Here is a 26,640-nt window from a genome sequence, read left to right on the forward strand (position 1 = left end):
GCAATATTTGTAGTTTTGCGATTAAGTTAAAAAGAAATGATTTGCTTCAATTTATTTGTTTGATTTCATATGGATGGGTAGTTCATACACTATGTTGAAGAAACTATGAGATATCCTGTATATATCTAATACCAACAAATATCTACTTTTATCTATATTTTCAAAAAATTACAAACAATATTTTATGACGTAGGAATCACGTAATATTTTGATACCATTTTATCAGTATCCCGATAAACATAATCCGAAGTAAAGATTAATTACTTCATTAAATCTGTATATTATAATATTATTACGTGATACGTAATTTAAATATTAATCTAAAATATTTTATTATAATCGATATATTATTAATTAGGACAAAGCTAGTCGTCCGCTAAACGGATGAATAAAATAAATTAGTCGTCCGATTACCGGATGAATAAAATAATTTAATCGTCCGATAACATCTATTTATCTATATAGTTAGGTTATCGGGGTTTCTTTAGAGAACTGCCGCACGTATTATAGGTTTTTTGTGGGGGGAGGAGGGCACACGTAGGTACTTGATTTTTTTTTGCGCGTCGACGGAGCCCCGCTTCGCGGGGCTCCTATTTCTGTGTAGTTTTTTTTTTAAGAAACCTAACCTAACCTAACCTAACGGCTAACCTAACCTAAACTTGATTTTTTTTTGCGCGTCGACGGAGCCCCGCTTCGCGGGGCTCCTATTTCTGTTTAGTTTTTTTTTTAAGAAACCTAACCTAACCTAACCTAACGGCTAACCTAACCTAAACTTGATTATTTTTTTGCGCGTCGACGGAGCCCCGCTTCGCGGGGCTCCTATTTCTGTGTAGTTTTTTTTTTAAGAAACCTAACCTAACCTAACCTAACGGCTAACCTAACCTAACCTAACCTAACCTAAACTTGATTTTTTTTTTGCGCGTCGACGGAGCCCCGCTTCGCGGGGCTCCTATTTCTGCGTAGTTTTTTTTTAAGAAACCTAACCTAACCTAACCTAACGGCTAACCTAACCTAAACTTGATTTTTTTTTGCGCGTCGACGGAGCCCCGCTTCGCGGGGCTCCTATTTCTGTTTAGTTTTTTTTTTAAGAAACCTAACCTAACGGCTAACCTAACCTAAACTTGATTATTTTTTTGCGCGTCGACGGAGCCCCGCTTCGCGGGGCTCCTATTTCTGTGTAGTTTTTTTTTAAGAAACCTAACCTAACCTAAAGGCTAACCTAACCTAAACCTAACCTAACGAATTAAGGGCGAATATCTCGGCCATTTTTGATTTTAGAGAAAAGTTGTTCCTATAAAACATGCTTATATTAGCGTAATCTTTACGATAAAACAATAATAAATAGGTGTTATAATGACACCAACTCCATCAAAAATTTTCTAAGTCCTGCGCCCCCTTTGCTTTAGTCCAACCCAACTAGCTTTAGTGTTAAAAGGTTATCTATTAATCCGAATAATCGGACGATTAAATTATTTTATTCATCCGGTAATCGGACGATTAAATTATTTTATTCATCCGGTAATCGGACGACTAATTTATTTTATTCATCCGTTTAGCGGACGACTAGACACTTCGTATTAATTATATAAATAAAGATTTCAATGTAATCTAACATTTAAAGAAATATCATCATAGCATGGTACCATAATATGAAATGCATCCGAAAATACATTTTTTTTTATTTTGTATCGTTTTGTAATAAACTTTAACTAGAACTTCGAAGAGTTCCTTCTTCATTCCGCTCGATTCGAGTTTACGTTTTTTATAAGATTCAGAGATTATCGGATCGAAAGAGAGTTAATCAAAATAGCCTATATTTCGCTTTCTCTGTTCAATCCTTAGAGCTGAGGACATAAATCAAACCACCATGTAAAAATTAGGACATCTGTAGTAGGTACCCAATAGCTGCGTAGTAAATCGAAGAGATGAACGATCACATTTGATAAGACACATCCTGGGGCTACACGTGCGTCTGGTCGGAGTTAGTCTCGTGCTCTCCTAACATGCGAACCTAGACTAGGTATACATAATATTATACTAGATCGGAACTGAGGATGTGACGGAAGCCGGCACATCGTTACTCATCGTTTTACATAACCATTCACATAAAGCGACGTCCATTGAGTAACGTAGAAAGTATTTGATACAGCTCAATCATATCATGCGATGCGAGTGGGGTTGCCAGATGACAAGTTGAAACTGCCACATCCGATTGGAATTTTCACAGTTCTAGGCAAATTGTTAGATGTAAAAAAATATTTTATCAGAGACATCTTTTATTATAGTTAAGTAATAAGTACTCATGTTGTTTAGTCTTAGTGGTTTCAGATTAGTTTAGTAAGACAGGATTCAGCTTATGAATATGCTTGTAAATTTGAAATTATTTCTAAAATAAAATGAAACAAACATATAGCCGATAAGTCTTCGAAGTATTAACCACACCAACAAGTACGATACAAATTAATCCTTTTATCGGGAAATTTGATAATCACATCTGGTCACCCCAGATGCGAGCAGGATGCGTCGATTTGATTGCGGCGTTTGCGCCAGTCAATTGTTGCGAAAGAATGCCAAATCTACGGGGCAGTACTAACTGCTAATACGATTTAGTGGCGCGGGAGCCACCGCTTGAGATGGCCGTCTCTTGGGTCTCTGTGGCCTTCCTGGCTGCTACCGCGCTCGGTGCTTCTATAGGACGTGAGTACAATAACAAATATGTTTGTTATTTTTTTTTAATGTTTTGTTTATTTGCAGTGCATTGTTATAAAACTTGTAACTGTATCAATTAATTGTTGTGTGTTTTAATTATATTATTATGACAAGGATGATCCTGACCTATGGATATCAGTGTTTTATTTACTGAAGATGCAACGACCTACTTCACAATGTGTAAAAAATTTTGCAAAGGATATTGAATTAATTTATATTTTAAGGAAATTATTGTTACTATAAATTATATTTTTTCAACAGATAACATCTAACCAATAACCAGCTCTAATATGAGCTTTTTTTTAAATAAAATAATAATAAAATTTATTTCATGATATTTTATTTAATTATTAAAAATAAGCTAACAGGCTACATAAGGTAAATTAAATACACAAATTATTTTTAATTTCAAATTTATATCATACAAAAAACTTATAGATTACCTGTTTTATTAAATTGCTTTAGAATTTAGAATTTATTAAAAATTGTAATGAAAACTTTTTAAAAATTAAAAAAAAGTTTAATCAGTTTTAAGTCCAATCTTTATTTAAAAAAAATGAGAACGTTCCAATTTCAAATCTGTAAAGTTTATGTGCCAGTCAGTCTGTGAGTGACCAGTGTGCGTTTTTATACAGAAGTTAAAAAGTACTTATTAGACATAGGAATAGTAAAAATAATAATTCATAGTGATAACTGATAATCGTTATATTATGAGTCGATAATATCGCTTACAAGAAGTGGTCATTATTGTGTCACGGAGTTCCTTGTTCTTACATAATTTGGAGCCGTTAAAGGAGTTGTACGCGCATAGACTGTCTTTGCAAGTTATGTCACGTGTTACGTAATAATTAGGTGAATTAACTCTGTTTGCATACCAATAAATACAACAAAATATAATGAATGCAGTGACCGATATTTTTCAAGGTAAATGCAAAGAAAAAAAATCTTTTTCAAAGTGCTCATTTACGAATTTTGCGGGAATATTTATGTCATTAAACCCGGAAATTAATTACTATTAATTATATTTCTTCATACAATACAATATTACGGACTCCACGATACTACATTATTTGTTTTATGGTTGCCCTACCCTAATAGAAATTCTTATATAATTTCATTATTATAACATTAAATTTTATCTTAACGACATATTTATTAACCGTTGGATTATGAGACATCATTATTATAATAATTATAACTAGGTACTTATAATTTTTTTAAGCAAAAAGATAAATTTTCAAGAACTTTGCTAATTAAAAGATTGTAACAATGTTCCTACATATTAATTTTAACTTGCAGTATCCTTCCTTCCATACCGGACGCCATCATTGGAAACGACGATAAAATCGAATCGAATAATGCGGATTCTGAAACGTGTATGTACGTAGTAGAGGCGGGAAATTATTTGGTGACGGAATAATATGTAAATAAGGGTCACATGCATGATCAATGGGCTCCGACCTCTTGATTAGCACTTGTCTATTAAAGGGACTTTGAAGTATAGAACTAAAGTTGTAAATACTTGTCTAACTAATAATTAACACGCCCCGCATCATTACCTATAGAACAAAAACTTACTAAATTATTCGGTAACATGGTTTATTTATTACTTAACAATTAACATTATTTCTTTTAAAAATTTAATTAAATAGAGCACCAATATTTTTTTGAATTTTCACAAAAATATCACACGTTCGCTGCAAATATAAAACAGAAACCGCCGCACATTAGCCCATTAATTACCACAAATTACTAAATAACCGCTGCAATATATCACTTACTCGCCATTTTATATTTAAATGGAGTGTTTGTGTTTATTAAACACCACCATTTCGTTCATATCAATGTTTACTATACAACGTTTGTGTGATAAAATTAATTTATAATTCAAATTAAATGCAAAAGCTAATACAAGCTATAGATGCATAAGCAAATAATGTACTCGCAAAAAATTTCATAGACTAGCATGTAATTTATATAGTCTTCCTGAGGAAATGATGTTCAACTATTGAAGATTACTTCCACGCACGCGATCTTGGCGATATGAATCGATGTAAAGGTTATTAGTTATTATGTTGGCTTATTTACGTCTACGATGATTTATACATATAGGTGATTTACTCGTTATCGCTTCTTATATTATAATTCTATATAGCTGTATGTTTAGGAAAGAAAATGTAATAAATTGTTCACAACATTATTAATTTCAATTTATTATTTAAGGACATATGGTTATTGTACATGAGTTTATCCAAATTAAAAACATAAAGTAAATGTTTGTAGAGCGAAGTAAGTTCAGCAGTTCCTTTCACACGTTTCCGACGATTTAACACAATCTAATTATTTCCAGGTGGTGGTATAATGCATGTTCTAGTAGCTACTATAATTGCGTACACTTATCCTTTAACAACACGATCCTGAGCTTTCAATTAGTATAACCCAAATTAAATTTTACTCTGCAGATATAATTTCAAAACTCAGCGTTAGTTTACTTCCCGTAGTTTTCGATGTGAAGTCAAATAATTCTTCTAATAGTGGTATTCGTTTTAGCTGCGGAAAAACTAATAATTGAGAAATCGATTTGTGGAAAAGTATGGGCCACGGTTCATTCGCCAGCTATTCGGTTGGGCGTCGGACGAAATCTACTTGACGCTATCGAACTTAACTGGGACTTCAGTTCCTGCGCTAACTTCCCTAATCAGGTAAGAATAAATCTGAATAAATTATCTTTGGGTTATTACGGTTATAGTTCACAAAAAATTATATTACAAATTAACACATTGACTGAGAATAAGTTGGAAGGATTTATCTAGGATTTATATGGGAGAGTTTTGAAATTAAAAACAATATTTAGCGTATAATTATTCTTTACTTTACTTTAGTAATTATCTCTCATATTTCAAAATTTTATTTGATACAAAATATAACATAATTTAATAGAAAATATGTCTATCTCTTCACTTTTCCACACTTTGTAGAGATATTTTAATTATCTAATAGCGAAATTAACAGAACTTATTCAGAACCACTTTGTGAAATTTTAATCGAGACCATGCATAAGTACAAAAGGATGTCCGTCGTTTTATATTTTCTCTTTCATAAATGGACAATCAATCAGAGTCAACGATTTGCATGTGTTACAAAATAATGTTCTGATAATACGATAAAATTGCATATCAATGGACACTATACGATAACAATTCATTCACATTATTTATAATGAAAACAGAGGTAAATAACTAATATTTAGATAACTTGAAACGAAATCAAATTTGAGAATAATAGAGAATCTGAACTGTGAATTTTTACCAATGATCGGTGCAATATCTACCAAATCTGAAATCTGATAAAACATTTTCTTGATAAACCTTATCTTCTATGTATCGTACAATATATTACAGTTCTATAACTCTAACGAGTCCTTATTAAATGACCCTAATAAATCAGTTGCAAATTAAATTTGTCTTCATACATTTTGACGGAATCTATAGATACCTTCCGGACCTTAGTTTCGGACCATCGCATAATCTTAATCGTTTTATTGTTTGAATATTATTTTTGTTTTGCATTGTTAGAAGAACCTAAAGTCAACGACTGATGGTCAACTAAGTTGGAAATACACTATAAACGTACTAGATACAATAAGTTAATTAGAGGTATAAAATTTAAACTATAGGTAAGATAATCCCTCCACAGATCGGTCTTTTCGATAACAGGCCAACATCATGGGACAACGCGCTCGCAGTGTTCCCAGTAGAATCCATCTACGGTCACATAGTAACAAATATATCTTTGGGCGAGCCTGACTTACCAGCTGGTTGGCAGTCAGGTGGAGGTCTACGAGGACCCCACTGCTTATGGCCCTGGGTTGGGGCTGGTGACCATTATATAACTACTTTTAATTGTTTGAAAATACAACCTACTTGGATGGAAGATTATGGGTTCGTATCATTGTTAGATTTTTTATCGTAAGTAATCATTTCATGCTTTGTGTATATTAAAATAAGTAACGATACTTACCAATGCGAAAATTTTTCTTTTTGTAATTTAATAAAATACTAAGTCACCTGATAATTTATTTTCTGATGCTTCGATTCAAAATCTATAAAAAGATCAACCTCAATACAACAAACATTGTAGGTATAATATTTCAATAGAATTGTTATCGTAACATAATCAAGCAATTAGCGGAATCTAATTTGCTTTCATATTCACGCTGTTATTGATACGTTTATAGTGGAAATACAGCCACATAACATAATATACCTGCTTATAGTGAAAATTGTGTTGTGCTTAACTACTCAATCGCAGTGTTTGAAAGTCTCATTAGCTAGTAGGTAGTGTTAGTGTTATTATAACATAGTTTACATATTATATTTATAAGCGAAAATGAAAATGAGTGAGAAAAAAGAAATCTCACAACAAAAGTGTCAAAAATTTTACTTCCGGTAATAAATTGCTCATCATCGTTACATAAACGTCAATCTCACACATTTGGACACAGCTTGACAAAAAAATGTCATACTTTTTGAACATAATGCACAAGGGAAATGAACGATTGAACGAGACAAAGATAAAATATCATTCACTCTTTAATCAGAAGATCGGTTTATGTAGTGTCTCGTTACTTTCCTGCCTACGTATTTCCTTACAAGTTCGTTGCCTCTAATATTATGATTAACTTGAAAAACAATACATTAATGTGCAATATGATTAATTCTCTTTTGTTTGCAACTTACACCATCTTTAAGTATATATGTACTATTAATAATGATTGATTATAAAAAAATGATGAATAAAGATTTGGAGCAATGTTGAACCTACAATTGTAATTTTTGTTAAACACAAGACAGCTTGAAATTTTTATAAACCATATTATTTTATCAATTTACCCATAACCGCTTCGGAAGCATTTTGCACGTATTTCCTCACAAAAAAGTCGTACAAGGTAATCTGAGGGGTAACCGTGATGACTTAGGTACAGCAGTATATTAATACTGGAATTATCCAGTGCGCAGAAATGACAGAGCTTCGTCTAACGCCATCAATTTTCCTAACTGGAAATAATTCTGCTTTAAGACATCATAGTAGGTACCCTGAAGTCCTTGCAAATCTAAATAGAAAACGTTTTAATTTTCCAGAGACAAGATAAATAAACTCCGTATTGGTGAGCTAGCGATCGCCGGCACACATAACGCGGGCGCTTGGCGCTTCGAAACAGAGATAAGTACAGTCTCCAGAGACAGCTTCGTGCTCTGCCAAGACCGGTCTATATGGGCACAGCTTGTTTATGGCATCAGATACTTCGATTTCAGAATCGCGTACTACGACTTCTATCCGCGACTTGAAGATAGGTAAGTGTTTGTTCAACTCTATAATTTATAGATTGTTTACCTGCGAACCTTATCATTAGAACAATATTTTCAGAGACAGACAAATAAAGTTATTTGTCTGGTAAATAATCGAATGAAATTGTAACTGCTGTGTAAAAGATTTTCAATATACACACGAATGACAGGATAACAAATAACAGATTTAATTAATATAGAGCTATACCAGTGAAAATTGAAAGGACAGGCTCGATTTTATATATTGTTTAGATAATTCGTATCTTCCAATTAGAGTTATATAAAAAACCTAACATTTGTCAAGCATTCAAATTTCATTCAATTAAAAGTTCTATTATAATCTTTGAATTTATTGCTTACTGATTGATCGCATGAATTTGTTTTTATTAGAATGAAATATTCAGGCAAACATAAAGCCGAAAGAAGGCTCTATCAGATGAACTTTAAAATCGTAAGTTGAAATACATAGGTATAGAGACATTTATTTCAAAGACAGACATAATAGAAGTAGTGCGCTACAAGACAATTATTGACAAAGATGATCTTTTTATTATATATGTATGCATAATATTTAATAATATACATTAATTTGTATGTCCTTATCTGAACAAAATCAGTTCAAGCTATGGTTCAAGCCGAAGTAATTTCGGTCACCATTTCACAATGAAAAAAAAAACACACCTTTCAGACAAATAATCTTTTAGAACTGAGAAGGTTAACTCAGATAAATGACCAAAACCACCGCTTAAAATTACGACATTTTAATATTCAATTTGCGTTAAAACAATGAAGTGTGAAAAGTGTATCTCATTATGCAATAGTCATATTCGAAACTCGCGAACCGATATTACACGAATCGCGGTCAGGCGGTGGTCACGCTTCGCTTCGCCCGGCATATTTAGAGGAACACAATATCATTGTTTATATAAAAAAGATTAACATAATATTAATTGGACTTGCGCTTAATTTCGTCTATTGATTTATAATTTTAGAGGAAGGATTGAAAATATTAATTTAGATCAATCTCACTCATTGTTGTCTATTGTCATCTAGGTCATTCTTAAGTTTCAACGAGTTCTATCCAGTTTTAATTATACGTATCCTTATGTGTGTATCCTTAGGTGTTAATGGTATGAGAAATTCAGTCTTGCTAGTTTCGTCAATATAGAGATTCAAATTATGTGTTAAATTTAATAAAATTTCATAACGAGCAACAGCGCCTAGGTGAAACGAATAACAGAAACACAATATATCAATAAACAATGCAAAAATATTGTATCTATACAACATATTTTATACCTTTTGACTAATAAAGTACCTAATAGATGTGTTTAACGTAATGGGGTAAAATGGGGTAAATACATGGGGTATGTAACAAACCAACAACAACATTTATTATTTATTTATCAAAAATATCAGAGACAATTATTATTTGTTCAATATCTCTCAATCGACAATGTTGATGTTATTTTTAATAACTGGTAATTATTTGGGATTAATAAACGATTAAGAACTTATCGCTACTAATTATTAGCTCTATCTAGTTTTGGGGATCTCATAAGTCGTTTTCAAAGGATTAACAGTAGGTACAATATAAATGATACACTAAAATCTGATTAAATTTTACGTCGAACAGTTTTCCACAACTGTAGAAGAATTCTTGATTACCTATATACAGGTATTTCATATTATCAACTATATAATAATTTTATTACAATAGAAATTTAATATTATTACGTTTACGTTACACAAGCGGAATTATATAGATAGGTATGTAATTCACTTAACTATTCGCTGAAAAATATAACTACGTAGATTACTTATTACGATATTAGACACTATTATTAATTATGATAAAGCGATGGATATAGTTTCATAACATCCAATTAGTACACTGCATGTACACTGACTTAATAATAATTTATTGTTCTGCTAATAAACAGGTGATAAAGCCAACCAAAATAATATTAGGAACTATTTTCCTATAAATTTAAATTGATAATTAATATTTCGAATCAATATTTAACATTTAATAATATATTTTTTTTTAATTTACAGGTACTGGCTCAACCATAACTTAATTCGAGTCCGTCCACTTTTACCTCTCTTACGAGAAATAAAAGCCTTCTTAGACTTAACAAAAGAGGTAAGCCAATTCGTAATTATACCCCGATTATTTCGTTTTCAATATAAGAAAATAAATAATGTAGAGATATTTTTAATAGCTTTTAACATTATACTTTTAAGTACCTACCTATTTTATTTATAGTTTTCTCCGAATTTTAACCTTATAATTTTCGTTAATTATTAATTTAGTTAATCATTCAAATTTTAATTTTAAAAGTTTCATCAAATTTAGTTAACAGTATCTTAAGCTAACAATACAACAATGTCGTAAATAACCTATGAAGCAAAAATATCGATACATGCTTTCATGACAATATTCATTTTACATCATAAAATATTTCAGGTAGTGTTCCTAGACGCTCATCATTTCCCAGTGGGTTTCTACGACCCGAATGGGGTTCCAATAAGATCCGTTCACGCGGGTTTGCTCGAACTAATGCATAGAGAGTTGGGGCCCCACATCGCTACGGCGACTCAGTACCATACTGGGGTCGGTACGCGGGGCCCCACATTGCAAACTCTTATTGATAACGATAAGCGTTTAATCTTCAGCTATGTAGATAATACTATTGTAGCAGGTAAGTTTATAGCTATTTTCATAATATACCAATAGTTATTAGTTATTACATATAGCAATATTTTAGACAGAGATTTGATAATCCACGGTTTATTACCCACAACGGTTTACATGATTTTATTTATTCATTTGATTTATTAATTTAGTATCTATTGAAAAAAAACTATTGGTAGGTAATATCCGATTATCATAAAACTTATGAAGAAAATCCATGAGACGCTGTTATTAGTTTCCGAGCCGGCTCTTTATGAAATAATATTATAAGCCAAAAAATCTGTTCACATAATTGCTATTCATATTTGGTAGGCGACCCTTAATTGCGTTTTATTATTCACATAATATTTTAACTCATTTTACCTCTTTTTCTTCTAAAATTACAAAAAAAAATGTTGTGTGGTTTTATGAAACCACGGTAAAAGTGAAACTGTTCGAACGGTTCCGAACACTGCTTTGTGTAGCGCATGTCGCGTGACGGTCGGCTGCCGAGTAGGTATACCTACTCGGCAGCCGCGATACATGCGACATGCGCTACACAGACCAAAAAGTTTGAGACGATGTAATAAAAGTTTCACTTTAAAATCTAATAAACAATATCTTAAAGCAATTCTATTCATTATTGATACAAATATAGCGTATACGGACTATCTCAGGTCAAGGGTAGTCTGTGGCGAGAAGCTTGACCTCGAGACATATTATGTAGTAGTGATTAAGTACATCGCTTGTAGAAAATAGGGATAATACATTATGTCGGTCATTCCCTGCCTTCTTGACAAATTCTTTCCATTTTATCAGGATTTATACGGTCAACAGTTAAGATACCGTGGGTCTGATATATATATTACCTTAATTAAAACGAAACTTCTCATTTTCTTCATTAAAACTTCGATTAATTACCAAGTTTGATCGAGATTGTATTTGGTTTCCGAGAAACACTTGTGCCGAACAAAATTCATAGTAAAAAATACTTAATTAAGTTTGTTTTTAATTTGTTTCAGAAAATAACTGGTTGTGGCCAATTCTACCTCACTTGTGGGCTAATACAAACAGTCCCACAGAACTTTTGAAGTACTTAGATCGCGCAATAGGTACCTCTCCACAGCCATCAGCCCGTTCTCCAATGTTCTCCGCGATGGCTCAAACCACACCCACTGTACTTGACATCCTCTTCTTGAGAGGGTCCTTACGTGAAAATGCAGACGCAGTTAATAGAAATATTACCCATCGACTCGCAACTCTCTGGAGGCATCAAGCCAACATCGTATCTACGGACTTCTTCCTGGCCAATGATGTGATCGATTTGTCGATACAGATAAGCGTAGAGCGTTCCAACAAATTATGACGTCACGACAGGTTGCGGCATGGTGGACTTTTCTTAGATTTTAAATACACACACACCAAAGCATTGATATATCGCTCCCCTTGGCTTCCGATTGCGCCACAAACTCGGTATCAGTTTAAAACCCCCAGTTTACGGGGTCAATTGGTATAAATCGTTACTAATCGAAGATATCCGCTGACAGATCGAGTCACTGCCATTACCATAGGGTCAGTGTGAAATAGTGAGATAATTTAACTTATTTGTAGTAGGAATCATATGCTAGTCTACATTCCCTTTACGTAAGGAGAATTATATTTAATGTAAATAAATATTTACCACAGCTAACTCTTTAATTTTATATCCTTGGGTTTATAGTATTATTTGGTTGGGTTAATAAAAACAAATATAAATTATTACACTTTACTTATATAAATACTGCAGCATCTCATTACAATAAATAATAACTAACATTAATAATAATTGTACTTGCAACAAAAACGAGGTAGATTCTTCGTGCTAAATGCACATAAACAGTCTATTAAATATCACGTATGTGGTGCCAATAAGGGCAAAAGTTCAGCTCGACTCATTCTTGATAAAGCTCGAGCGTCTAAGCCCATGGCTGCCGCAGCTCCATTCACATCTAGCCCGAAGCTTTGAAGTAGAGCAGCTAATGCTACTTCTTCGCCCGTCCGCGGGTCGCGCAAACGTGGACAGGAGCCGTTACACTGCGGCCACGAGCATCTTTCGATGAGCCTGCGCGGTGCACATCTGGTCCTTTCACCTCTATTTCTACTACTCAAGCGACGTTCCCAACAACTAATCGCTTTTGGAAGGGAAATACCGGACACGTTAATAGCCAGCCACTCGGGTCTCGCTAAAGCACCGTGCGCAATGCACGCAGGAGCAAATGTTGCTCGCACGCCTTTAAGGCTGGCACGGAGAGCAGTCCCCGTCTCATGTACGGCATCCCATTGCGCTCTTGTGCGCGGGGCTCGTACACCTTCCGCTGTTAGTTGCGCTGAATCAAATAAATACTGAAATACAAACAACGGTGTCCTTATGTGTGGATAGAGGCGATACCCAAAATAGCAGAGCCACGGTTTATCTCTGTGTTGTCGTACACAAGACGATGGCGGTGATCCTTGCCATAAAGTATGTCCAAGTCTTGCTATTGCATCTACGGAAAATGACCGTCTCGCTCTCGGTGGCCTATCGAGAAACCACCCAGAATCGGCGATAGCCGCCACACGTACACCATGTGTCCTAAGACTTCTTCGAGTAGCGTCTGCATGGAACATAACTCCCGCTGCCCCAGCACTCGAACCGACTAGTAAAAGTCGACCACGTAAACCAAATTGCAACAGTTCATTAAGGACATCTTTAACTATTAAACGTCCCGTGAATGCGAATGAGTCGTTCTTCGTTTTTATCCTGGTTCCAGCCCACATGTCGCTTGAGCAGTAGGGTAACAACACGTGGTTTGAGTTATGCCATAACGGGTTTGCTTCTGGGTCCATTGACAGTATAGCCGGGGCTCGGCGAGCTCGAGGCCATCGCGTCGAAGACATGAGCCCAGGTCTACGTCTCCAACGCGCTGCACATGACTTCTTGTCCCAACAATATCCTCCACCTTCCAAGTACACCACCCAGTGATGACTGTTTGTGCCACGCCGTATATAATAGCTGGAAACAAAACACATTTTTAAATTAACTTTCATGCTCATTAAAAATCTAGAATTCTTAAAATACGAAATGTTTAAAGATCTTTTAAACATACACATTACAGGCAGGCATTTAAAAAAAAGCAAAATAGAAAATCTCGTTTAAGTATTTTTAATACCGTTAACTTTACTGTATAAAGTTTCGTTTTAATTACTTCTACAGTTGTTAAAAAATGCAAAAGAAACGTTAGAGAACATAAGGGATACATACCCCGCTGGCGATCCATCATTGCACGTTAGAGAGGAATTAGTGAGCCAAACTAATCTCAAGCTATCCGGTGGAGCGACGCTGTCACTTGGAGCGTACAACAGCACCTGTAATTACACAAGCAATAACATTTAATTTAATAATAGGACATAAAAGATAATTGTATAGAAAATAGGCACTTAAATTTCCATTGACTTATGACTATGAAGCGTAAGAAACAACTCATAAGTTATTTGATACTAGCTGTGCCCGCGACTTCGTCCGCGTGGAATAGTGACTGCATAGTAGTTACTACTTAACTTTTATTGAATAAACACGTACTACCATAAATAATTAAAAAAACTTTTAGTAAAATTTATTACTAAACTGAGCTAAAAAAATAAATGCCTAATTAATTTTCTACGTAAAATTTATTTTAAATTATGTCATATTATTTTTTAGGCACCAGGAGGGAAAGGAGCAAATTTATTTTCCTTCCTTCCTTGTATGGATGTTTTTGACAATACATATATTGTGCAGCAAATGAGTGCCGAGACAAACGTCAAAACGCAAAGGAATAGAATCCGCTATCGATATCTACTAATTGACATAAGCGTACTGATGATGTTTTGCTAAAGATTTGTTCACCCTACCAACGACGACGACGATCACGAACAAAATTTTCATCCAGTCGCAATTTAATAAAATTGTGCAAAACACATCATACGCTTATGACAATTAGTATCGTAGCGGATTCCTTTGCGTTTTGACGTTTGTCTCAGCGCTCATCTTTCCTGTCTCGCGCCTGTAGTAACTAAACCGTTTAGACTGTGCAATAAAAATTAAATTAAAAAAAAAAGACGGGTTGCATTCCGGGAGTGCCGGCAGAAGTGAAAACTTGATTATTAACGTTCAGCATGTTTGATATTTTGTAGAACCGCCATCCTGATACAAATGACCCGAAATTTTGTGGGTCATTTGTAACAGGATGGCGGTTCTACAGGGGTCTTAGTAGGTACGCAATGACAAAAAGAAAAATGATGGTCAGAACGCTGATACCGGATACCTTAAGATACTGATAAAATATTATAGTATCTTCACCGTGTGTGACGCACTTTACGCTTTTTCGATCAGGCCACGTGTCCTGACGCGAGTTTAAGATTTTATACCCAACGCCGATAAAGAAGTTTTCACTTCAAAAACCCAACGCAACGAAGAACATATAAATACCATAGAAAATAAATACCATTTTAAATATTTATAAAAATAAAAAAAAACAAAGTCGTCGGGGCTGCCATAGGTACTATCATTATCATATTATCATAATTTTAAAGATCGTCGGGAAGTTTGTAAAATTATTTATTCCTTTTCCTTCATTGCGTTGGGTTTTTTTTTAATTTTTAAACTTCGGTTTCTTATTTTCATGTAATATTTTCAAGTGAGCGAGACCTACCTTTACCTCCATAATACATTCCTACATAATATTGATATCTATATAATATAAGTTTGTTGCTCCTTGACATCTTTTAAGTTGGGCCGTAACCGTGCACAAATTGTAATGGACCACAGTGGCAAAAGAAGTGGTAATTGCCAAGCGCCGCGCCCGCGCCAGGCCTATGTGGCTTTGAGTAGAATTCAAAATTTCCAGGGTGTGGCTATCCTCTCGCTCCCATATCCCCCTCTTCTTTCACAGACTTTCAAACTCCTTCCATCCCTAGTAAATGGCAGAACCGATTTTGATGTAAACCATATTATCTAATTGTACCTATATGTATACGACATATCCTGTCGTTTGATGCTCCATTTGGTTTATTAATCTAACCACTGTCACCCCTAAAGTGTAATAAACGGATGAACCGATTTCGATAAAACATTACTAATTGTAATTTACACGTTGATCTTTCATATTTTGATATGCCGCTTGAGATATTATTTGACCACATTCGATTATTGTTCATTCCCACTTTTGTAATCTGATCACCGCTGTAATCTATGCTGTAATCTAATAAATGGAAAAACCGATTTGGATAAAAATAGAACTATAACTGTACTTCACCCGTTATGCACTTTCATTTGATATGTCACTTAGGTATACTTGACAACAATCGTTTCTTTCATTCCAACTTTTACCCATATATAGGTATAGTAAATGGATGAACCGATTTTGATTAAATATATCCAATTATACTTTACACGTCATGCCCTTTCATTTCATATGTCACTTGAGTCAAAATTAATTTTTTTGTTACCTACAACTTTTATACCGTTTATCAAATAAATGGATGAACCGATTTTGATAAAATTTGACTTATTGTTACTGATAGGTCGTTCACTTTCATTTAATATATCACTAAAGTATATTCGATAACTTTAGTTATTTTCATTCCTACTTTTACCTCTATATGTATACCTAGGTATAATAAATGGATTAACCTATTTTGATACAGTTTATCTAAGAACCAGCGTCGGAAAATATGCTGCCTAATCACTAAAGTATATTCGATAACTTTAGTTATTTTCATTCCTACTTTTACCTCTATATGTATACCTAGGTATAATAAATTGATTAACCTATTTTGATACAGTTTATCTAAGAACCAGCGTCGGAAAATATGCTGCCTAACAAAAAAACCGCATCTAATTACCTGCTAGCGAGCTACGGTGGCACAAACAGATACACACACAGACACACATAGCGGTCAAACACTTATCACCCATCTTTTTGCGTCGGGGGTTAAAAATATTATAATACGACATAATTTAAAGGACATTTTATGTATAAAATTTACCTAAAAATAAGCATAATTTTAATTTGACCCCTCCCCCCCTACTACCTCAGCTTACCCCCCCACCCCCACCCTTGGGGACTTTCGATATGATCACCTGGACATTTTATAGAAATAAAAAACTGTAGCGTATAACAGATAACTTACGTTTTATCGTACATTGTGTAATAGTGTACCATAGAATGCCTTAGCAAATGTTCGCCGTGAATACTTAAATGGTCATAACTTTTTTATTTATAAACCGATTGACATGAAATAAACACTAAAAGTTAAATGAAGATTACCACAATATATTAGTGAAAACCGCATTTAAATCGGATAAGCCGTTTCTGAGATTAGCGTGTTCAAACATACAGACAAACAGACAAACGGACAAACGGACAAACAGACAAACAGACAAAAAAAATTTTAACGACAGTTTTGGGTTTGGGATCGATTTAGTAATAACCCCTGCTAATTTTTTTTTACATATTTTCATTGTACAGACACCACTTTTCTAGAATTTTATTATATGTATTGATGATGATGATGATTATAGTGACCCCATTGCGAGTAACATTTATAGAAAAATTCCACATCTTTTACACATTTTGCTTTCAAATAAATACATATAGACTAGAGTAGATAATTTTTGAAATAAAAAAAAATCGCAGTCGGATGAAACCCATTAGAAAAGGAGGGGAATATGATAAAAATGTAAGGAAAAATAAATTACGGTCAATCCGAGTTCGGGAAGCGGGAGGAGGGAGCTTTTAAGAGAAAAAAATGGTTTCTCTCGATTTCCGACAAAACTACAAGTCCTATAGAAAAAAGTTCAATGGCAAAGTTGTAGGTAATTAAAAGTTCTACAACTTTTGTATTCACAATTTTTTCACATAACCTCAAAATTTAGGTGAAAAATTCAAAAAACCAAGCTTTTGGTCTTTTATTTTTATCTACTTCAAAATTTATTTTTTTTCTACGAAATTTGGTGGAAACTTACTTTATTATGTCCCAAATACACTGTAATTTATTTGATTGAAAATATTTATTTTTTCGCCTTATTTTGAATTAATACCAAAAAAACAACCTAATTTTCAATCGAAAAGTCACCCGTCAAAATATCAGCTTTTTTCAAAAACTTGGGGTGCCTTTTATTCATTGAAATCTCTACTTTCATATGGTGTAAAAAAAATAAACACCACCATAGTAAATGTTCTCAGGAAATGCATACAAACAGTCTGAAAATTAGCTTTTACTAAATCAGGCACACTTCTCGAACTACCTGAAATGTTTTTATCGACATCATTTTGCTTTTGAATATGCTGTAAAATATTAAACTTAGAACAGATAATTATTTTTCTTTTGAAATATTACCGAAAAGCCGATACAAGAGAAGATATAGAGTTCAAGAAGTGTGCCTGATTTAGTAAAAGCTCATTATCACACTTTTTGTATGCATTTCCTGAGAACATTTACTATGGTGCTGTTTATTTTTTTTACACCATATGTAAGTAGAGATTTCAATGAATAAACGGCACCCCAAGTTTTTGAAAAAAGCTGATATTTTGACGGGTGACTTTTCGATTGAAAATTAGGTTGTTTTTTTGGTATTAATTCAAAATAAGGCGAAAAAATAAATATTTTCAAACAAATAAATTACAGTGTATTTGGAACATAATAAAGTAAGTTTCCACCAAATTTCGTAGAAAAAAAATAAATTTTGAAGTAGATAGAAATAAAAGACCAAAAACTTGGTTTTTTGAATTTTTCACCTAAATTTTTAGGTTATGTGAAAAAATTGTGAATACAAAAGTTGTAGAACTTTTAATTACCTACAACTTTGCCATTGAACTTTTTTCTATAGGACTTGTAGTTTTGTCGGAAATCAGGAGAAACCATTTTTTTCTCTTAAAAGCTCCCCCCTCCCACTTCCCGAACTCGGATTGACCGTAATTTATTTTTCCTTTTATTTTCATCATATTCCCCTCCTTTTCTAATGGGTTTCATCCGACTGCGATTTTTTTTATCTTTTCATTATTTTCAAAGGCTTCTACCCCAGTCTAATAGTTATTTTGTTAGCATAAAGCACGTGCAAAACGACTGATGTGAAGTTAACGTCATAAATTCAACGTACATTCGTTAATAAATTGAAACGACAATTTAGATTTTAAATTTAACATGTTTGTATCAACATATATTATGACGTGTTTGCCCATGTTCTGTTTATATGCAATACAATTGAATAGTTACTAGATAAGCGATGCATCATGTAAATACATCTCTCTCAATAGAAATATTTTCTATATTTTTTCCCATTTCTGCAATATTTTTCATTACTTCGCACCTATAAGTCCTAGCATGGACATTGCACACTGTACCTATATAGCTTTTCACGATAAAAGGAGCTACACGAAAAGAATTTCTCAATTTTAGACGAACTAAGTCTTCAGCTTTATATAGATAACTCTTGGGTTATATCAAAGTTGTCTTCTTCATACGATATGTAGTTGGTTTGGTAACAAGAATAATGAAATGAAGTTCTACGAAACAACGACCATTAGTTTGTCTCTGTATGATGTCTTCAAACGCTTTGTAGATCTATTTAAATAACTTCGGGAATCGCGAAATTGGTTTACTTTGAGTGTGCATATATTATTTTGTTTGTTATTATCCTTTATGAACCAGCAAATAAGAGAAGTCGACGGAAATTACCATATCTTGAATAAATAATAAACAAGTATAGAACGAAATTATTATTGCAGATACATTGCAAGTGATTAAGTATAAATTATGTTATAAGTAGTTTTAAAGCTACATCTATCTACTTGGAAACTATAATAATGTTTCATTAGCAACAAAAAGTCAAATAAGTAACTGTTTAAAACAAATAAGAGCAAAATCAACTTCAATTTTTCTCGTCAAAAATAACTGGAAGTATTCTTTGATGTATTATGTATCTGGATAAAATTAAAAATACATATATGTCACTCAATATTGATCAATATGGTTTTGTAAATATTCGAGTTGTAGAAAGATTTTCATGTTAATCGAATCGAATTTAAGTATTTTAATTAACAGAAATAGAATCAGCAAATAATTAAAATAATTTATTGTAGATTTGGAACGTAAATGAGATGATACATATTTCACGTGTATTCTGCCTGTTGTAACCACATTAAAGAAAGCTCATGTATGATGCATGACCGCCATAAACAACTCTGCACTGCTAATTACAAGGGATTACAGTAAAATTTATTACTAACTAGTCTATTTGAATTACTTAATTTAATGCAGCAATAACAAACCTTCATGATTTAGTTATTTGTATTTGAATTAAACATGAATTGAATAGGCTGTACTATATTTATAAAATCAACTGATAATGTTATGGACGCTTTTTTCACGCTGAAATCTTTTTTTTAACTAAAGGCGCAAACCAAATCATTTGTACTTGAAAACCTCTTGAATTCTAACTAGGTATTTACTTTACCTATTTACAAGTCTGATTTCGTATTCCTAAGGGGAATTTAAAAATAAAAAAGGCTAAGGATTTAGATACGGATCTCCTTTATTTAGATTATGCTCTCAAGATACAGTGACATTTTTAATAATGAGTCTCAAAAATAAGGTACCTTATATACTAATACTAATTTTATTCTAGACTAGCTTTCCATGTGGACTACATAATTTTTGCGTGGCTCTTCGAGGTAGAGGCTCACCTACGACGATAGTATGACTTTCGATGCATATATCATAACTATATATATATATTTTAGCAAAAGCACTACATATTTAGAAACCACAGACACTTAACTCACATTTGAAGTATAATGTAGCCTTTAAAAAAAATCCATATTAATGCATTTAGTTATTCTCTTTAAAATATTTAATGTAAAGAAATAGTCCAGTTATTTAATAATTATTAGGTACAGTTAAAAATATGCAAATATAAAACTACAATCAAAATATAGGTATCTATACAAACAATTCAAATTTCCTCAATAACACGAGCAATCGAATACCTTCTCATTTTCTGACCTACAATTGGTTTTCCGGGTTAGGTCAGTTACTACTTCTATATCTTACAATCCTTGCTCTACAATAGCGTCAACATCTTGATTATTTTTAAAATCGCTCCTCATACATGACCATGAACATCGCATATACCATAGTCAATACTAAACCATAAAATAGTACCATAGAATCCCTATAGACAACGAAAATTAAAAGCCAATTACTAATTATAATAAACTAACAAAATGATCAAAACAATTCAAATCCTTTTTTGTGAAGTATGCATCTGTTCAATGCCACATCTGTAAATCGATGCATTATTTTTAAACTGTTTAGTTTACTTCATGTAGATTTCCACTTTTCATAACAAAATTTTAAAGGCTAATTATTATTAAATTAGCTATAACACTCAATCGAACTTTCCGTATTTTAATTGAATAAAAATAGAATGTATGAAATAAAACGCAGATTTCATGAAAAAAGTTGTAGCCTCATACCTACATGGACTAAGCCGTCTACAGTAGCAGTAGTAGCAAGAGATAAAGATTTATTTAAAGATAATTTAAAAATATATTGTATATTTTCGTATCTATAATGTTTTGTCTGCAAATATTTTGTTAAAATTAAAAGATATTTCCTATTAGTTTACCGACACAACGTCGCCATTGTCTTTGAATATATTATCTGCATAATTATTCATCGCTTCTTGTACGCACGACAATAAATTATATTTATTGTAAAATGCTAATAGAAATAAAACATAAAGTTAAAAACGTGCACGGTACTATACAATCAACATTATTTCCATGAATTAATACCAATATAATATTGTGTTAAGTACTATACTGTAGAGTTGTGAATGTAACTAGTTGTGCCCGCGCGGCATTCCTCGCATAAACGCTAGGAAAGACTATTTTAATTACCTGTTTATTAGAAGAAAGAATTAGAGTGTCTATACACCCTATACTAAGTAGTTGAATGATTTTAATTTTTAATATAATTTTTTTATATCTTTTTCATAACGTCGGTATAAAATAAAAATATTTAACAAAAAAATATATCGGCCGAATTGATAAACTCCTTTTTTGAAGTCGGTTAAATAGAGCTTATTTCTTATATTTTATATTACGTAGTAAGTAAATGACCCTTTCAAAGATAAAATTATAACAACATTTTGATTGTTGATAGAATACCTAATTAGCCCGGTTTACACGCACGCTCTTTCGCGCGCGATTCGGCTTTCACGCGGGAAAGAGCGAGCATTTAAACGATGACAGAGAGAACGAGATTGCGCGTCCACTCCGCACACACTCCAACGCGCCATGCTTTTCTTCGTTCAATCGCGCGTGATTATCGTTTACACGCACAATCTTTCCTCTTTCCTCAGCGCGCGTGCTTTCCCGCGTTCAATCCCGCGCACTCAATCACGCGGTAAAGAGTGTGCGTGTAAACCGGGCTATTAATATTTAATTCGAATAATAGGAAGTTGAAAAACACTAAAACAAAATATTGATACTTTTAAAGCAATACCTAATATTACCTACCGTAAATATACGCTTAATTAAAGTGTTTGTTTAAGAAATTTAATACAAAACATTCTACTCATATCGTTTTACATATTTTTAAAAACTTGTAAAAGTAAGTTTAAGTTAAAATAGGCCTAAGTGTCAAGTTTCTACACAATGTAGAGCGAGTAGAGCCATTTTTTAATGTAAAAACCAGTTCATTTTTAAAGGCATCTAAATTTATAATTTTAAAAAATGTAGATTATTATAAAGTATAATTTCCTTCAACTTAACATTAATAGTAAGTTATGTTAATATGCTTTTAATACAAAAATGACAAAATAAATCCAATTTATAGAACAAGCTTACAAAAGTAATACCAATCTAAGTTTATGTTTTTATTGAAAAAACTCTATATTAGAGCATTCAACAATTCAAGCAACTCTCCGGTATCAAGCAATTACTTTTTCCACATTTTGAAAGTAAGTTATCGAGATTAGAATAAAAATAGAACCTACTAAATTTTTAAACTTTATCAATAAAAACAAACAATCACATTTAAACAACACGTGCCATGTACCTAGTTAAATAAATAAACATTTATGTAATTCCACTTCGCGGCAACTCTACATTTAGCAACTATATACAATATACATATTTACTGAAAATCTAAACTACGTCATGTTGTTATTAAACTTCAATACACTCGCCAAGCTCGGCACTGGATCGACTGAACACAACATTAATATCAAAACAAACAACACAATCTCAGAACGATCACTGAAGTTCGCTGTAAAATTGCACAAAATAAATAATGAACGTACACATAGGGTCCATGTCAGCCAGCACCGGCAGCACCGACCTTGAGGGCGCGGAAACATCACTAAGAACGGTTCGAGAAGCGCGGCGAGCGCCCGCGGCGACCGCACCCCATACTGACCGCGCAAACACCACTGCCACGGCGCGCTCACGGTAGCTCCCCGTTTACAAAAGCCTCTATTTAGAACGAGGGCGAAGGGCCGGCTCCATACGCGGCGTCGGACCGAATAAAGGTAACAGGCGGGCTCGTTTATGCGGCAGGGGCGGCGGGACCAGTCGGCGGCGAGATCAAACGCTCCGTAGATCAAAGGGGCCGCCGCGCGATCGGCATCCGTCATTATTATTATGCAAGCATTACGGAGCGCGCGTGACTCAGGCGAGAGGGCCACGCGAGCTGCGCGGGCGCCGCGCCGGCTCGCCCCTCCCCGCGCAACCCCAGCACCCCCCACCTGTCAACAGCCTCCGTGCGCCGAAACGGTGCGGTAATGCGCCCCGTAGTGATGTAGCGCTCACTGCTTACAATATCGACTGATGAGCTTTCCCTCAACTGTAAACTTTTAAAGAATTTTTTAAATTTTTGTAACTGTTTAATTATTTTACATACTCAATTTCAAAGCACCTTATATACTTAATAAGAAAGCGTGTATCAATAATAGAAACATGGAGTATTCTAAAACGTATTCATTTCTACATAAAGATTGGGGTTGTCTAAGCTGTTGGGTTGTCTAAAACATCATCGATAAATATATTCACAGATCACCAGTCAGAGGCGGCCTTAGGGGGTGGCGAACGGGGCAATCGCCCGGGGCCTCGCTCTTGCAGGGGCCTCGCGCAACAAGCAACCACCCAAGCAAATTTAAAAAAATGAAAATGTGTGCGTGTACTGAGTATGTTCATGCGTGTGTATGAAGGAAACGACGATATTATCTCGGTGCTGAAATACATAATAGAAAACAAATTAACTGAAGTTTACCCCACTATCGAAATAGCCCTGAGAATTATTGCCACCACACCTGTGACAGTTGCGTCTGCTGAAAGGAGTTTTTCGAGGCTTAAAATTATTAAAACATATTTGAGGAATTCGATGACACAAGATCGGCTTTCAGCCCTTACTATTCTTTCAATCGAAAGTGACGTAGCTCATTCGTTGGATTATTGTGCTTTAATTAAAGATTTTAGCCTTAGGAAAAGCCGCAAACATCAATTTTAAAATTTATCATCTCTGTATTTGTTAATTTGGTAAATCTTTCTATGTATATTTATACATACAGGGTGTCCCAAAAAGTAGTGATATACTGAAGCTAGGAGGTAGAGGACCTAGAGGGCTATCCGAATCACCCCCATGTATGTTATGCGATTTTTCGTATTTTCGGAGTTATGACATTTTTTTCAATTTTTCATCTATCGCTGAGTACGATGAGATTTTTATTTATGGTGACGTCAATTATTGCGAAGGATGCTTGATTTTTGTGTGCTAAGCTGAAAGATAGGTCAATTCAGTATGGCAACATTTACTATCGTTAGATCTTTGAATGGAATAAAAAAAAAAAAATTCCAAGAAAGATAAAATTACCCAGTATGTTCACCACTTCAAGGGCCCGTAAAAAAATAAAATCACATAAAAAAGTTTTCCGTTTGGCTTTTAAAAACTTGCTCTATCTATCAGGTAGCTACCCTGAAAATTTAATTTTATTATTCAGAAGGCTTCAATCGAAAAATTGAAATCTAAATTTGGTAAGTGAAAAAATTGAATTAACATGATGATTAATAAAAACAAATTAAAACCAATAAAAAGGTGTTTAATTACCAGAAATTTTTAAAATGACGCCGCTGTTGCTCAGTGCAAGTGCGACATCACCGTAAAAAGTTGTCTTTTAAATGTCTGAATGCCCTTTTATCGTTTCTAATGGTTTCTTCTGCTACTATGAATTTCCGGGTTATTTCGTCCAAATTGTGGCAGTCTCTCGTCTTTGTAGTATCCCCACGGAAAAAAATCAATAGGGTTTATGTCCGGGGACCGTGGAGGCCAGGCTAAAGGGCAAAGATATCTTGAAAGATGGATTGGTCGTTGCAGCCTGCGCATGCGCCGGTGACGCCTGCCTTAAAGCCTGGCCTCCACGGTCCCTCAACCTAAACCCCATTGATTTGTATCAATGGGGATACCAAAAAGACCTCGGCTACTTGAGAGAATGCCACAATTTGGAAGAAATAACCCGGAAATAATAAAAATGATAAAAGGGCATTCAGACATTTAAAAGACAACTTTTTACGGTGATGTCGCACTTGCATTGAGCAACAGCGGGATTATTTAAAAAAAATCTGGTAAGTAATTAAGCACCTATTTATTGGTTTTAATGATCACCATGTTAATAAAATTTTTGCACTTACCATATTTAGATTTCAATTTTCGATTGAAGCCTTCTGAATAATAAAATGAAATTTTTAGGGTTGCTACCTGATAGATAGAGCAAGTTTTTAAAAGCCAAATGGAAAACTTTTTTTATGTGACTTAATTTTTTATGGGCCCTTGAAGTTGTGAACATACTGGGTAATTTCATATTTCTTGGCATTTAATTCTTTTTTTATTCCATTCGAAGATCTAACGATAGTAAATGTTACCATACTGAATTGGCCTCTCTTTCAGCTTAGCACACATAAAAAATCAAGCATCTAGCGCAATAATTCACGTCACCATAAATAAAAATCTCATCGTACTCAGCGATAGATGAAAAATTGAAAAAAATGTCATAACTCCGAAAATACGAAAAATCGCATAACATACATGGGGATGATTCGGATAGCCCTCTAGGTCCTCTACCTCCCAGCTTCCGTTCATCACTACTTTTTGGGACACCCTGTATAAATATTATAAAACTCAAATTTTATTCATTTGTATAACTTTATCATTTCTCCTCAAATATGACAAATACTTAAACCAAACAACCAGACCTACTTTCGCATCACATACATTTCACAAAGAGCAAAGGGCCTCGCAAAGGGCCTGCCGCCCGGAGCCTCGCAATGGGTAAGGCCGCCGCTGTCACCAGTATCATTAGCAAATATTTTAAAAGTTTAGACTCCTTTGATCCTATATTATTATCCTGATAACTAGAAACTCCTACAAATTTTAAATAAAAAATCAGATGTTCTTGAATTCAGTCAACAAGATTTGCAAAGCTTATTCGGAATAAAATTAAAAAATAACTCTTTGTTCATGGACATGCCAAAGTTTATCCATCGATACAATTCACGAAAAGTAGGTACCGATATCGATATGTCAGCACAGCACATCACTAACGGCTAAGGACTGTTCCGCCCTCTCACGAATTAGCTGCGCTATGTACACACGTGTATCTCCCGAACATAATTTTGCACCTTATTTAGTTTTATTACTTTTTTGCGAACGTTCCGACAACAGGTGCGTACCTGACCGTTCATTATTTTTTATATTTTTTAATCTAATGGGCACTTATAAAAATATGAACATACTTACCATAGCTTATAAATTAATTGCTTCATAAAAACGGTTTCCATAATAGTTATG

General features: G+C 33.7%; 2 protein-coding genes across 3 annotated transcripts; one reads left to right on the plus strand and one right to left on the minus strand.

The window, feature by feature from the left end:
* The first annotated feature begins 2,542 nt into the window (after positions 1 to 2,542).
* On the plus strand, positions 2,543 to 12,420 carry LOC149902870 (PI-PLC X domain-containing protein 3-like). Of its 2 annotated transcripts, XM_090109145.1 has the most exons (8): positions 2,543 to 2,697; positions 4,009 to 4,089; positions 5,260 to 5,411; positions 6,406 to 6,650; positions 7,851 to 8,063; positions 10,116 to 10,203; positions 10,528 to 10,762; positions 11,757 to 12,420. In XM_090109145.1, exons 1-8 carry the CDS (start codon positions 2,634 to 2,636, stop codon positions 12,098 to 12,100), a joined length of 1,422 nt encoding a protein of 473 aa, XP_089965271.1. In that variant the 5' UTR covers positions 2,543 to 2,633; the 3' UTR covers positions 12,101 to 12,420. The 2 variants fall into 2 exon arrangements, with proteins under 2 accessions (XP_089965271.1, XP_089965273.1); XM_090109147.1 differs by lacking the exon at positions 4,009 to 4,089 and having other exon boundaries at positions 2,554 to 2,697.
* A 128-nt stretch (positions 12,421 to 12,548) lies between these two features.
* Notum (palmitoleoyl-protein carboxylesterase notum) lies at positions 12,549 to 23,482 on the minus strand. Its single transcript, XM_090109144.1, has 3 exons — positions 23,102 to 23,482; positions 14,015 to 14,118; positions 12,549 to 13,765 (listed from the first exon to the last, which is right to left on the minus strand). Exons 1-3 carry the CDS (start codon positions 23,432 to 23,434, stop codon positions 12,625 to 12,627), a joined length of 1,578 nt encoding a protein of 525 aa, XP_089965270.1. The 5' UTR covers positions 23,435 to 23,482; the 3' UTR covers positions 12,549 to 12,624.
* Between the last annotated feature and the right edge of the window lie 3,158 nt (positions 23,483 to 26,640).

Source organism: Colias eurytheme, chromosome 14 (genome assembly GCF_061535395.1).
Source record: "Colias eurytheme isolate Ceu_HAF_F1 chromosome 14, ilColEury1 Martin Lab GWU primary, whole genome shotgun sequence".
Classification (NCBI taxonomy): domain Eukaryota; kingdom Metazoa; phylum Arthropoda; class Insecta; order Lepidoptera; family Pieridae; genus Colias; species Colias eurytheme.